The sequence below is a fragment of the Oncorhynchus clarkii genome, chromosome 25 (assembly GCF_045791955.1).
Source record: "Oncorhynchus clarkii lewisi isolate Uvic-CL-2024 chromosome 25, UVic_Ocla_1.0, whole genome shotgun sequence".
Taxonomy (NCBI): Eukaryota; Metazoa; Chordata; class Actinopteri; order Salmoniformes; family Salmonidae; genus Oncorhynchus; species Oncorhynchus clarkii.
The window spans coordinates 36,209,120-36,223,787 of NC_092171.1; the positions used below are offsets into that span (position 1 = coordinate 36,209,120).

A 14,668-nucleotide genomic window follows, 5' to 3' on the forward strand; every position below is an offset into this window, starting at 1 on the left:
AAGCATGTCTGTCTTTATGCAAAATCATATTGTTCTACATTACATGGTTCTGAACTAGAAAAATATACACACAAAAGCAGCACATCTTGAGAAATATACAGGTGTGGAAAGTCCTCTTCATAAACTCTCCACCAGGGCTGATGACATTCACAACAGCCTTCATATATCATCACTGACTAAAAGACTAAAACCAAAGCAAATAACCACAATAAGAAAGGTACAATTATCAAATAAAGCTTCCATAGTAAATATATGTAAGTAGTACTGAAGTCTTTTTTTTTTTTTACTACAGCAGTCATCATTTTCAGCCAATGCAAAGACAGATCTATTCCTGTGTAGGTCCAGAAGCAGCTCTACATAACACATTGTACTGGAGATAGTGGAGTGAGTGAGTGAGTGAGTGAGTGTAGGAGCATGAGAGTTAGCTCTCCTCTCCCTTCTACACAGGCAGAGCTAGATCGATACCCTCTCATCAGTTCTACTCCGTTCTGGTTGAATAAAAAAAGAGCCAGAAGAAAAATTGTCTAAGAAAATAGTCTCAGAGTAGAAGTGCTGATCTAGGATCTGGTCCTCCCTGCTGTGTATTAAATCGGATAAAAAACGTCAAAACTGATCCAATATCAGCAGTCCTACCCAGAGACACTGAATACAGGCCCAGATGACTAAAGATGCCTGCAGATGGAGGGCAGTAGAGTATAGAGTTGATGAGAAGAGCACTGTCTGATGATAAGAGAGTCCTTTACTCCCACGGTGCACAGAAACAACAGAAAGTCACATTGAAAAAAAATGAGCTATAGCCAAGTCGCTCTCTCAGGGGCCTTAGAACTCAGTTTGGAATGCTCAAGCTATGAGTGAAGAATGGAGCCCATGGCATTCCTTAGAGGATGAAGAGGTTGTAGAAGACTCATGGTAGCCCTTAGAGGATGAAGAGGCTGGAGAAGACTCATGGCAGCAAGAAGTGGATGAAGATGGGAAAGAGGAGAGTCAGAGTCGAGTCAGGCTGTCGTTACCATTCTCCAGGTTCTCATTGCTCTCATAACAGCCAGAGTCTCGTGGGAAGTCCCCCAGTAGGCCGCTACGGTCCAGTAACAGCTTCTCCTGAGAACCCTGGTCGCTGCTACCTGTAGGATACAACACCCCCAGCAGAGGGACATCCGTCATACAACAAATTGTGTTTGTGGGGGTATGTGTGGGGGCATGTGTGGGGGTGTGTGTACTAACCATCGTACTCCTGAATTAGCTCCACAGCGGTGAGCAGCACAGCTCTGTGTTGAGGGTCTCTGATGTTGAGCTCATCTAGATCTTCCTCTTCTAGAAGCTTCAAGGTGTCCAGGTCCTCATAGCCGTTAAACAGGAAGGTAGACAGGTGCTCCTGGGGGAGGGGTGAGAAGGACAGAGGGGTGACAGGGTAGGCTTTGGTCACGTAGCCAACTTAAAAACTTAAAATAAACATTAAAAGGAGGAGGATCTTAACATCATTCAAGTGTGAACGTCTGTATATACATAGTCTAGTGCAAGTCGTCACTGTGAGTTAGTCTAGACCAGTGGTTCCCCAACTTTTTATAGTCCCGTACCTCTTCAAACATTCAACCTCTAGCTGCGTACCCCCTCTAGCACCAGGGTCAGCGCACTCTCAAATGTTGTTTTTTTGCCATCATTGTAAGCCCGCCACACACACACTATAAAGAGCTCCAACTTCTTAATCATAGCCTCAATTTTGTCCCGCACATTGAATATAGTTGGAGAGTCCCTGTAATCCTAGATTCAGATCATTCAGGCGAGGAAAAACATCACCCAGATAGGCCAGTTGTGTTAGAAACTCGACATCATGCAAGCGGTCAGACAAGTGAAAATTATGGTCAGTAAAGAAAACTTTAAACTAGTCTCTAAATAAAAAAAAAAAGTGTCAATACTTTGCCAATGATGACCTGCGCACTTCTGTATGTTGTGAAAGCATTACATGTCGCTTCCCATATCATTGCATAGTGCAGAAAATACACGAGAGTTCAGGGGCCTTGCTTTAACAAAGTTAAACATTTTCACTGTAGTGTCAAAAGTCTTTCAAGCCGTCAGGCATTCCCTTGGCAGCAAGAGCCTCTCGGTGGATGCTGCAGTGACCCAAGTGGCGTCGGGAGCAACTGCTTGCATGCACATTACCATTCCACTATGTCTCCCTGTCATGGCTTTTGCACCATCAGTACAGATACCAACATGAGCAGCAGCTACGTTTGGCTACATACGGACCGTTAGTGGAATTCCCACGAGAGAGTAATGGTTGATGTGATTGGATGTTATTTATAACTAGGCTATCTGTTTTGACATTGTGTTGTTATTTCGCTGAACACTAGATGGTATAATTTTATTTTTTTCAGCAGTGAAACGAGGCTATATATATTATTTATAAAAATTAAGAGTGAATTACATTTTTATTTGGCATCCCCCCGACAGCATTGCGCATACCCCAGTTTCTGAATACCTGTACTACTAGTCATGACTGAGTTAGTCTAGTTCTAGTCATGACTGAGTTAGTCTAGTTCTAGTCATGACTATGAGTTAGTCTAGTAGAAGTAAAGTCATTACTTTGAGGTTGATGCGCGCCAGGAGTTCCTCTACAGAGGTGGGTTTGGGCTGCCCTCCCTTCCTCCTACGTCGGGGGTGTTTAGGTTTGTCTTCCTCCTCAGCCAGAACGTCCACGTAGATGAACTTAAACGTCCCCACCTTATTGTTCAGCAGGCCCATCCACGTCCCCATTGGAGGCTTGCTGATGATGTCAATGACATCACCTCTCTGCAAATCAGGAACAGTCACTGTGATTCGTTTGTTTGGATAATGTGTGTGTACGTGCATGCGTACGTGCATTTTACCTTCAGTTTGAGAGAGTCAGTATCGTAGGGGCTGGGGGTGGAGTCCGTGTGCACCATGGCTCGACCACAGAAGGGTCCTCTGTAGGGAGGCTCATCCTCCTCTCCATCCTCAGACTTCACACTCCCTCTGTTGCTGTTAGAGGAGTCGGTGGTGCCCACCGTATGACCACCTGTAAACAATAAGAAATGAGAGTTATCTCTAAACCATTCAAATTATCTCTAAACCACATTGAGATCTATAGTAAATGAACATGCGGGTTGGTAGGGGGCTAGAGTTTTCTGTCCTGCCTGCTGGTCACTGTAAATAACAGTTTCACTTTGGAATATAAGACAAATGTGGACAACACAGACGCCCCCACACACACACACACACAGTACTTACTTATGGAGCTCTGTCCACTGAGGGAGCTCCTCAGGCTCTCCACTGACCCTCCAGCCTTCAGCTTGGGTTTCTCCAGAGAGTCGGTGTCTGTGAGGCTGTGGGGGGACTGGGGCCCTCTGGAAATAGCATCTGGGCTTGACTGGAGGGTGTACAGAGACATGGTTATTACATGTTTACTAAATATTTAGTCCAGCTTAATCTCTTGATGATCATCATGAACCAAGTCCAATGATTTGCCACCAGGGACACTAGCTAGAGAGTAGATACGGTTTGACCACTGGAGCATTTAGCATACATAGATAATTGAATTGCATGGAGTCTGACATACCTGCTCGGGGAGAGAGCAGTGGTATCTCTTGGAGATGTGCTTTCTCATGGTCTCTTTTACCGACTTCACTTTCTTGCCCAAAGAGATTTGAGGGTTTGTTGGTGGAGACTTGACTACATCTTTCACACTGGCATCCCCATCTTTAATCTAAAGTTAGTATGCAGTGTGGGGAGACAGAAAAGCTTCATGAAACGAAGGTACTGAAAAACTAAAAAATACCAATTCAATGAATCAAATGAATATTAACCTACTTACAGTGAGGTCAGGGTCACTGTTGACCATGTGCAGGGACCGGTTGGTCAGATCAAATCCTCCAAAGCTACAGGTTCTCTGTGAAACAAAGGATGAAATCAATAAAATCACCTTATAAATATCACTTTCAAATGATAGACATATTGACAGGTTCATCAATCAAACATATAGGACTTTGTGGTTCTGTGTGAAGATAGTTTTGGACTGAGGGAACATCCAACCGCTCCTAGCCTGGTCCCAGATGCTAACTCAATTGCTGTCATTGTTGAGCCAAAAATTAATATCAATAAGGAGTTGGCAAGGGAGCAGAACTAGACTAGTAGCCAGGCTAGACTGTCCATGACTAAAGCTATAGACTACACAGTCCACACACAAAGGTTGCGTCCCAAATGGCACCCTATTCCCTATATAGTGCACTACTATTGACGGTCGCCATTTCCAAAGCAGCCAAAGACTACTCACGCCATGGTAGCTGAGTGGGCTGAGTACTCTCCTCATCTCACCATCCGTGACCGACCGGGCCATCCTAGGTCCATCCCCTCTACCACCAACCTCTATCTCTGACATGGAGGAACCAGTACCGCCGGCCCCCGTCGCTCTCCCCTCTCCGCTGGGGCCAGTGTCCGGGAGGCACCCTGGGCTACAGGCCGGGCTGGAGCTCCTGGGGCTGGATCCTCCTATACCGGGTACAGGGAGAGAACGTGCTCAACTCTTATCCTCTTGCTTATACAAATGTAGTGTGTTTAAAACCCGCTAAAAATAGATCACATCAACAAAAAAAAATGAAAAAAAACATCCAGCACTGGGATTTAAGTAGCAATTAAAAGCTTAGTTTTAATAATCTCATAGCAACACCACGTCTGAAGAAAAAGGGTAATTTTCCTGAAGAAAAATTGTGTGACTTGCTTCTTCACCTGTCTTACTGAAGGCCCTGAAGAGCTGCTGGCTGGTGATGGAGACTGTATCCAGACTGTGGGTGTGTGTGGCACTGCTGCAAGCGTCCAAGGAGGAGGAGGATGGGGAGGTGGTCAGGTTGTCGGAGTCTTGAAGGTCATAGGTCAGCTGGTTGTGCAGGGAGGAGGCCAGGGAGTCAACGTGGTGACACCCCCCAGACATAGGCTGTTTCTTCTGAACCCCAGAGTACAGGGGCAGAGAGGACATGGCATCACCCAGGATAGGCCCGTCCATGCTCAGAGATTCTGGGAGAGACAGGGGGTGGCAGGAGTAGTAAGGACAGGTTTGTGGCAGAGTCAGGGAATGTCAAGACAATGCGATGTGTAATGGATGACAACTCAACTTGTATTAGAAGTAGGTATTTTATTTTCTCACACTAAGTGACCAACAAAACAGTTTGTTTGGTATAAACTACAGACTATGTAAAGGCATCACATCTACGCCCTAATGGGACTTGTCCCAATCACATCTAATTTGAGATTCTTTATGTAATAAATAGCACTGTAGTTGAATAAATGAAAGACTACTGCAGTGACCAGTCTCACCCTCAGACCCAGGGTTCTTGGACTCGTCGATCCTGATGAGCTTCTTGCGCACCCTGCGACTGGAGGTGACCAGCTTATGGAGCCGTCTGAATGTCCCAGACTCCTCCTGTTCACCATCTGACTGCTCACACAACTGCTGAAGAAGAGAGACGAACCAGGTTAGAAGGCCAGCAGTGGGGAAGGAGAGGAGACCCAGTTAGAGGTAGAGGGGGCGGGGACCCAGTTAGAGGTAGAGGGGGCGGGGACCCAGTTAGAGGTAGAGGGGGCGGGGACCCAGTTAGAGGTAGAGGGGGCGGGGACCCAGTTAGAGGTAGAGGGGCCGGGGACCCATTTAGAGGTAGAGGGAGCGGGGACCCATTTAGAGGTAGAGGGAGCGGGGACCCAGTTAGAGGTAGAGGGGGCGGGGACCCAGTTAGAGGTAGAGGGGGCGGGGACCCAGTTAGAGGTAGAGGGGGCGGGGACCCAGTTAGAGGTAGAGCGGGCGGGGACCCAGTTAGAGGTAGAGGGGGCGGAGACCCAGTTAGAGGTACAGGGGGCGGAGACCCAGTTAGAGGTACAGGGGGCGGAGACCCAGTTAGAGGTACAGGGGGTGGATGATAATAGTAGTCAGTAGTTCTCAAGCCTTGAAACCTGTGAAAATAATGTTTATTTGGCTTGCTTATAAAGTTTGTATAAGTACAATATTTCACCCTTTCTGGGAAATGCACAATAAAATGTTTTATTTAACTAGGCAAGTCAGTTAAGAACACATTCTTAATTACAATGACGGCCTAGGAACAGGGGGGTTAACTGCCTTGTTCAGGGGCAGAACGAAAGATGTTTACCTTGTCAGCTCAGGGATTCGATCTAGCAACCTTTTGGTTACTGGCCCAATGCTCTAACCACTAGGCAAACCTACCTAACTATTATTGTTGAGGTAGAGACCACATGCAGCATATGAGCTCAATATAAGTACTGATGGGTCAAACCGGAGTGTAGACTTGCAGTCGATGTAAAGGCACGGGTCAGTCGATGTAAAGGCACGGGTCAGTCGATGTAAAGGCACGGGTCAGGTACGGGTCAGTCGATGTAAAGGCACGGGTCAGTCGATGTAAAGGCACGGGTCAGTCGATGTAAAGGCACGGGTCAGTCGATGTAAAGGCACGGGTCAGTCGATGTAAAGGCACGGGTCAGTCGATGTAAAGGCACGGGTCAGGTACGGGTCAGTCGATGTAAAGGCACGGGTCAGTCGATGTAAAGGCACGGGTCAGTCGATGTAAAGGCACGGGTCAGTCGATGTAAAGGCACGGGTCAGTCGATGTAAAGGCACGGGTCAGTCGATGTAAAGGCACGGGTCAGGTACGGGTCAGTCGATGTAAAGGCACGGTTCAGGTACGGGTCAGTCGATGTAAAGGCACGGGTCAGGTACGGGTCAGGCACGGGTCAGGTACGGGTCAGTCGATGTAAAGGCACGGGTCAGTCGATGTAAAGGCACGGGTCAGTCGATGTAAAGGCACGGGTCAGTCGATGTAAAGGCACGGGTCAGTCAATGTAAAGGCACGGGTCAGTCAATGTAAAGGCACGGGTCAGTCAATGTAAAGGCACGGGTCAGTCAATGTAAAGGCACGGGTCAGGCGATGTAATGGCACGGGTCAGGCGATGTAATGGCACGGGTCAGGTACAGGTCAGGCACGGGTCAGTCGATGTAATGGCACGGGTCAGGTACGGGTCAGTCGATGTAAAGGCACGGGTCAGGTACGGGTCAGGCACGGGTCAGGTACGGGTCAGTCGATGTAAAGGCACGGGTCAGTCGATGTAAAGGCACGGGTCAGGCACAGGTCAGTCGATGTAAAGGCACGGGTCAGTCGATGTAAAGGCACGGGTCAGGTACGGGTCAGTCGATGTAAAGGCATGGGTCAGGTACGGGTCAGTCGATGTAAAGGCACGGGTCAGGTACGGGTCAGTCGATGTAAAGGCACGGGTCAGGTACGGGTCAGTCGATGTAAAGGCACGGGTCAGTCGATGTAAAGGCACGGGTCAGACACGGGTCAGTCGATGTAAAGGCACGGGTCAGGCACTGACTAACAGTTGTGCACCAGAAAACGAAAGGTTTGCAAACTGGAATTTCCCATTAAATGAATAGATGTCAGAGTAGGCCACAGCAGATAGAACTTATATGGTCTCATATTTAGGGTCTGTGGCAGTGGTCAGAAAAAAACACATTTGCTCACAGTGGATCAACAGTTTATGTACTACATCACTGAGGAAGTGGGGAGGGAGGGGAGAAGGGGAGAGAGAAGCTTTTCCACATCTGTCTTTTTACATGCTCATGATGACATGTGCTACAGCTAGCCATAGTTAGTGAGAAATAAACCATATGTAAAAGCTACAGCTAGCCATAGTTACAGAGAAATAAACCATATGTAAAAACTACAGCTAGCCATAGAGTTAGTGAGAAATAAACCATATGTAAAAGCTACAGCTAGCCATAGTTACAGAGAAATAAACCATATGTAAAAGCTACAGCTAGCCATAGTTACAGAGAAATACACCATATGTAAAAGCTACAACTAGCCATAGTTAGTGAGAAAGAAACCATATGTAAAAACTACAGATAGCCATAGAGTTAGTGAGAAAGAAACCATATGTGAAAGCTACAATTGTGGACCCTTAGGAGAAATAGAAACCATAGCTATGATTTCTTAAAATATAGCCAAGCAGACATCTGACCACGAGCGCTCATCTTGTAATCTTGTCACAGCAGAGCGAGACTCTGGGTCTTGGTGAGCTGTGAGCACTTAATGTCCACCTCATTCACTGGTTTTATACTGGCTACATCATAGTATGCATAGCATCTTGAACCATTAAATATGATGCCTATTCTGCATAAGAGGTACAGCAACGTCTTGAGCATGCAGGTTTCGTCTTGGTAAAAAGAAACAAGAGTTAAGATTCTAATGATTATGAGAGTAATTATTTACAGCACTATAGTTGTGTAGTGCTGTTGTTCTTGAGTGTGTGCAAAGAAAGGGAATTGCGCACAATATAGTCTTACGTAATCACTGGAAGATTATGTTGACGTTAGAAGCCGCAGATACACGGAGCCAAGAACTAGCAGGAAAATAACCGATGCCGTCAGGAACATCTGCATCAATTTCAAAAGATCGATTCATAGCTCAAAATCACTGGTTTTTGAGAGCGATAAAAAAGAAGGGTAACAGTGGGAGGATGGATAGAACGACTGGAGAAATGACGAGAGAGAAACCGAATGAGGCCATCCAGATTACATCTGAAATATGTTGGCTGGACCGGAACCCCCTAATCACTGCAACCCCCTAATCGCAACCATGCAGAAAAGAGCTGTGGCCGGCATAATGCAGCACAATAGGGGTTAGCAGGCGCTTTGACTGGGATGAATAGCGGTCTGCCTGGATGGCATGCCTGTTGGGAGAGGGTCTGGAGAGGGGGAGTAGGTTACAGGGGCCCGGTTCATGGAGAGAGGGAGGGAGAGGGAGAGAGGGGAGCGAGAGATGGAGGGAGGGGGGATAGATGGGGGGAGGGGGGATGGATGGCAGGAGGGAGAAATAGGGGAGAGTGACTGAGGAAGTGGAGAGGGAGGGGAGAAGGGGAGAAAAATAGGAGAGGGAGGGAGGTCAGAGGAGAGAGGGATGTGGAGAGAGAGGAGGGAGGGACAGAGGGAGGGAGAGAAGAGGGCAAGAGGGAGGGGAGAAGAGGGCAAGAGGGAGGGGAGAAGGAGAGGGAGGAGAGAGAAATTGGGAGGAGGGAGAGCGCGAGGGGGAAGGAGGGAGAGCGCGAGGTAGGGAGAGGGCGGGTGAGAGGGAGGGAGAGGGGAGAAGGCGGATGAGAGGGAGGGGAGAAGGCGGGTGAGAGAGGGGAGAAGGAGGGTGAGAGAAGGGGAGAGAGGGGGGAGGAGGGTGAGTGAGGGGGGAAGGAGGGTGAGAGGGGGGAAGGAGGGTGAGAGGGGGGAAGGAGGGTGAGAGGGAGGGAAGAGTGAGAGGGAGGAAGAGTGAGGGGGGAGGAAGAGTGAGGGGGGAGGAGGTGGAGGAGGGGGAAGGAGGGTGAGAGGGGGAAGGAGGGTGAGAGGGGGAAGGAGGGTGAGAGGGGGGAAGGAGGGTGAGAGGGGGGAAGGAGGGTGAGAGGGGGGAAGGAGGGAAGGAGGGTGAGAGGGGGGAAGGAGGGAAGGAGGGTGAGAGGGGGGAAGGAGGGAAGGAGGGTGAGAGGGGGGAAGGAGGGAAGGAGGGTGAGAGGGAGGGAGGGTGAGAGGGAGGGAGAGTGAGGGGGGCTTATATCAACGAGTTTATATCAACACTTACATTGCTGGTGGAGGACTCATTCAAGGTCGGACTGGGAGCGTCAGACCATTCTGTAAGATCAGTGCTGCAGGTCTGTCTGCTCTGGGTCTCAAACTCCTTCAGCTGTGAGGAGGAGAGGAAAGGAGAGAGCAGGAGAGGAGAGGAGAGGGGAGAGGAAAGGAGAGAGGAGGAAACGAGAGAGGGGGAGAGGAAAGGAGAGAGGGAGAAAGGAAAGGAGAGAGGAGGAAAGGAGAGAGGAGGAAAGGAAAGGAGAGAGGAGGAGAAAGAAGAGGAAAGGAGAAAGGGGAGAGGAGAAAGAAGAGAGGAAAGGAGAGAGGAGGAGAGGAAAGGAAGAAATTCAGTTTAAGCTAGAGTTATGTTTTTTTACATTGGATGCGTCTCAATCCACCACATCCACGGTGAAAGGTGGCAGAGCTCTTCTCAGGAAAACACCTGTAGCATCGGAACGGTTCGACCTACAGACGTCACTGGACTGAATGGAAGTCTGAAGGTAGTTTTGTGCCTACGCAAATAAATATATATATACACACCCTAAGCGTTCTAATATCTCCTAGATATAGGACAAACACTTGGCCAAATATATATTTTTTTGTTATATTTTAATTGGGGGCGCGGTACCTCGTTTAACCCCCTGCAGTACCTTGTTTAACCCCCTGCAGTACCTTGTTTAACCCCCTGCAGTACCTCGTTTAACCCCCTGCAGTACCTTGTTTAACCCCCTGCAGTACCTCGTTTAAACCACTGCAGTACCTCGTTTAACCCCCTGCAGTACTACTTTGAGAACCCCTGCTATTTTATTTTACCTTTATTTTACTAGGCAAGTCAGTTAAGAACAAATTCTTATTTTCAATGACGGCCTAGTGGGTTAACTGCCTGTTCAGGGGCAGAATGACAGATTTGTACCTTGTCAGCTCGGGGATTTGAACTTGCAACCTTCCGGTTACTAGTCCAACGCTCTAACCACTAGGCTACCCTACAGTATAGAGTCTGACATATGGTTATCAATGATTTGTGACACCGTGATGGATGCTCCATGACGCCTTTATGGATGCTCCATGACGCCTTTATGGATGCTCCATGACGCCTTTATGGATGCTCCATGACGCCTTTATGGATGCTCCAATGACGCCTTTATGGATGCTCCAATGACGCCTTTATAAGTTGTACTTTGTTTGAAGTGCATTCTGAGAAGAGAGTATGTGGAAGAAAACACAAACTGTAGGAAGACCGGAAGTGACATACCCTTGCAAGGGCCTCCTCCACGCTGATCATCTTCTCTTTCACCATCATCATCAGCTGGATACGCTCTTCATCACTCATAGTGATGTCACTGGCCACAAAGCCTATGTCCTCGCCGCCTGGGGAACAGCAGTATCATAGCAGCGGAGGGTTAGATAGCGGGACAGATAAGATAGAAAGTCGCTGCCCACCCAGGACATCATGCCTGTGTGGGATCGAATCCCAGTTCCACCTCTCGTCTATACATTATCGCTTCTATCCGTCTTCCTTTCAATGAGCACATGGAAAATACTAAAGATACGTTTAGACTAAGACAGTTTCAGTGGAGTGGGACTGGGATTTCAGATGCTGTGCGGCTAGGACACAGTTTCAGTGGAGTGGGACTGGGCTTTCAGATGCTGTGCGACTAGGACACAGTTTCAGTGGAGTGGGACTGGGATTTCAGATGCTATGCAGCTAGGACACAGTTTCAGTGGAGTGGGACTGGGATTTCAGATGCTATGCAGCTAGGACACAGTTTCAGTGGAGTGGGACTGGGATTTCAGATGCTATGCAGCTAGGACACAGTTTCAGTGGAGTGGGACTGGGATTTCAGATGCTATGCAGCTAGGACACAGTTTCAGTGGAGTGGGACTGGGATTTCAGATGCTATGCAGCTAGGACACAGTTTCAGTGGAGTGGGACTGGGATTTCAGATGCTATGCAGCTAGGACACAGTTTCAGTGGAGTGGGACTGGGATTTCAGATGCTGTGCGGCTAGGACACAGTTTCAGTGGAGTGGGACTGGGATTTCAGATGCTGTGCAGCTAGGACACAGTTTCAGTGGAGTGGGACTGGGATTTTAGATGCTGTGCAGCTAGGACACAGTTTCAGTGGAGTGGGACTGGGATTTCAGAAGCTGTGCAGCTAGGACACAGTTTCAGTGGAGTGGGACTGGGATTTCAGATGCTATGCAGCTAGGACACAGTTTCAGTGGAGTGGGACTGGGATTTCAGATGCTATGCAGCTAGGACACAGTTTCAGTGGAGTGGGACTGGGCTTTCAGATGCTGTGCGGCTAGGACACAGTTTCCTGATTTGTGCGATCAGAAATATGTTGGGTAGAGAGAGAATATTTACAAAACAAAAACATACCTTTTGAGTTCTGACGCATGACACCTTTCTGCGACTTCCGAAAATTCTGCCAGAAAGACTTGTTTTTCTGTCTCTTTTCATCCCATTTTCCTAAACAAGCACACACAGTAGGGCTGAATGAAACATATGACATCTAGACTGCTCCAATCAATGACTACCCCTAGCAAACTCAAAAAATATGTAGAACGTTTTTTTTTTTTTTACGCAAATGTAGCTAATCAAAAATATAACATCAAATTGTAACTCAATTGTGATAAGAACATAACTGGCTAAATTCAAATCTTCAAATGAGGTACTAGTTCATTTGTAATAACAAATAACAACCGTTACTGTGTATGGAGTTACACATACATTTCAGAGCCAGGCCCAGCCAATCAGTATGAGTTTTCCCCCACGAAAGGGCTTTATTATAGACAGAAATACTCCTCAGTTTCATCAGCTGTCCGGGTGGCTGGTGTGAGACAATCCCGCAGGTTACGAAGCCAGATGGAGGTTCCTGGGCTGGCGTGGATACACATGGTCTGCGGTTGTGAGGCCGGTTGAACCTACTGCTAAAGTCTCTAAAACGACGTTGTGGTGGCTTATGGTAGAGAAATTAACATTCAATTATCTGGCAACAGCTTTGTCGGTTGGACGTACTGCCAAATTATCTAAAACGACCGCAGACCACATGTATTCCTGCAGTCAGCATGACAATTGCACGCTCCCTCAAAACTTGTGGCATTGTGTTGTGACACAATCGCACATTTTAGAGTGGCCTTTTATTGTCCCCAGCACAAGGTGCACCTGTGTAATGATCATGCTGTTTAATCAGCTTCTTGGATATGCCACACCTGTCAGGTCGATGGATTATATTTTTGTTCAGTATATATGTGACCAAGCACACTATACCTCGTAATATTTAGACCAATCAAATTACAGAACTGATACATTTTATTTTTTACTTACCCCCTGATCCATCATCAGATGATTTATGCATGGCCAACCTACAAATCAACCAAGAATCAAAAACAAAAAAAAAACAAGAAATAGAAGATTCAGAGTCTGGTAAGATAACAGACAAATCTCACCTGTTTTCTGATGCAATTCTCTTCATTGTACTGCTGCTATCCTACTGTAACATCTTTGACAAAACACCACTTTATCCACCCTGAGTTCTCTCTCCAAGAATTACAGACGTGTACTATCCCCCTCACAAACATGCACGGTCCCAAACAAACCAAACGTGCACCGTCCCTCTTACCACCAGGCCAGTATAGTGTTAGTGGGGACCGTTCCCAGTAGTCAGTCAGTCCAGATGGGAAAACATGCTGCTGGACAGAGGTCAGACCACAGTGGCTATCTTAACAACAATAGGGGCTTTTCACACCCTGACTGCACTCACTGCAACATCGTCGCTCCTCATGTGGCCTTTGTGTCTCTCCCCACTCCCTCTCATTTCCCCTCGTCTCTCTCCTCTGACATCAGCTGATAGTTGTTGCTGATGCTAGCGACTATCATCCCCCACTGACACATTTCTACAGGTGGCCACAAGGGGGCACCCTGCCTAGTCACTGCCAGCCCAGTACTCTCCTACTAACCATGCTGACGGAAAGGTTGTAATCGAGGCTTGTGTTCTTCTGAAAGGAACCAACTCTCTCAGAGGTGGTTACCCAAGACCAGCATATTGTATGAAGTCATGTGACTTTGAGGTGACTTGGGCTTGATTTTTAGAGCACACTAACAGGAGGTACTACTTCTCCCATTGTTTTAGACTGGACAATGACAAAGCTAAGGTGTAAACAAACCTAAATCTTGTGTCGCCGACACCCCGCTGACTCAGTGCATGTTTACTCATGACCAAGATTCCTCCCTTATTCTCCTTTGTTTACAATATGACCATTCATCCTTCCAAACTCACAATAGGGGGAAGGAGAGGAAGTGTTAAATTGGTTTACTAGTAGAGGAAGCGTTCCGTTGGTAGACTAGTAGACGAAGTGTACCTGGTCAAAAGTAGTGCACTAAATAGGGAATAGGGTGCTATTTAATAGGGTGCCATTTGACACGCACACTTGGAGAAGATGTATGGAAGTGCTATGACTGTCCCACTCACTGTCCTACCTAACCCCAGGAGTTCAACAATTTATAGTTACGCAATAAGGCACGAGGGGGTGTCGTATATGGCCAGTATACCACGGCTAAGGGCTGTTCTTATGCACGACACAACGCAGAGTGCCTGGATACAGTGCTTAGCCGTTGTATATTGGCAATATACCACAAACCCCCAAGGTGCCTTATTGCTATTATAAACTGCTTACCCACGTAATAAATGTTTTATTGTTTTGTCATACCCAATCAGCATTCAGGGCTCAAACCACTCTGTTTATAATAAGATAACTTTCACTAGGACAGGAAAACAATGTATGGAACTGCTATGACTGTCCTACTTCCACCAATTGAACTACATATAAGAACATCACATTACAATATAGTCCACAATACACTCCACACAAAGGGGAGATGATGCCGGTGACAGATCTAGAATAACAACAGTTTAAGTGTTATATACAGCATCTCTATGGTCTTACCTTCTCTCAGTCTCGGGAGTGGACGCTGCGTTACTGCAACTCAGCCCTAGCGACTCCTGTAGAGAACAGAACACTGGAGTCAGACAAGCAG

At 47.3% G+C, this 14,668-nt stretch overlaps 1 protein-coding gene across 1 annotated transcript in view; it reads right to left on the reverse strand.

Annotated features, from left to right (window-relative positions):
* The window catches only part of LOC139383763 (SAM and SH3 domain-containing protein 1-like), a 90,407-nt gene that overhangs the window by 2,163 nt on the left and 73,576 nt on the right, over nt 1–14,668 (reverse strand). The window contains exons 4-18 of the mRNA XM_071128325.1: nt 14,578–14,633; nt 12,959–12,996; nt 12,011–12,100; nt 10,881–10,996; nt 9,639–9,740; nt 5,326–5,461; nt 4,741–5,025; nt 4,289–4,503; nt 3,830–3,904; nt 3,575–3,721; nt 3,247–3,385; nt 2,865–3,034; nt 2,581–2,787; nt 1,222–1,372; nt 1,011–1,121 (exon numbers count right to left, since the gene is read on the reverse strand). Of these exons, the coding sequence (XP_070984426.1) occupies nt 1,011–1,121; nt 1,222–1,372; nt 2,581–2,787; nt 2,865–3,034; nt 3,247–3,385; nt 3,575–3,721; nt 3,830–3,904; nt 4,289–4,503; nt 4,741–5,025; nt 5,326–5,461; nt 9,639–9,740; nt 10,881–10,996; nt 12,011–12,100; nt 12,959–12,996; nt 14,578–14,633 (2,038 nt within the window). The remainder of the gene's footprint in view (nt 1–1,010; nt 1,122–1,221; nt 1,373–2,580; nt 2,788–2,864; nt 3,035–3,246; nt 3,386–3,574; nt 3,722–3,829; nt 3,905–4,288; nt 4,504–4,740; nt 5,026–5,325; nt 5,462–9,638; nt 9,741–10,880; nt 10,997–12,010; nt 12,101–12,958; nt 12,997–14,577; nt 14,634–14,668) is intronic.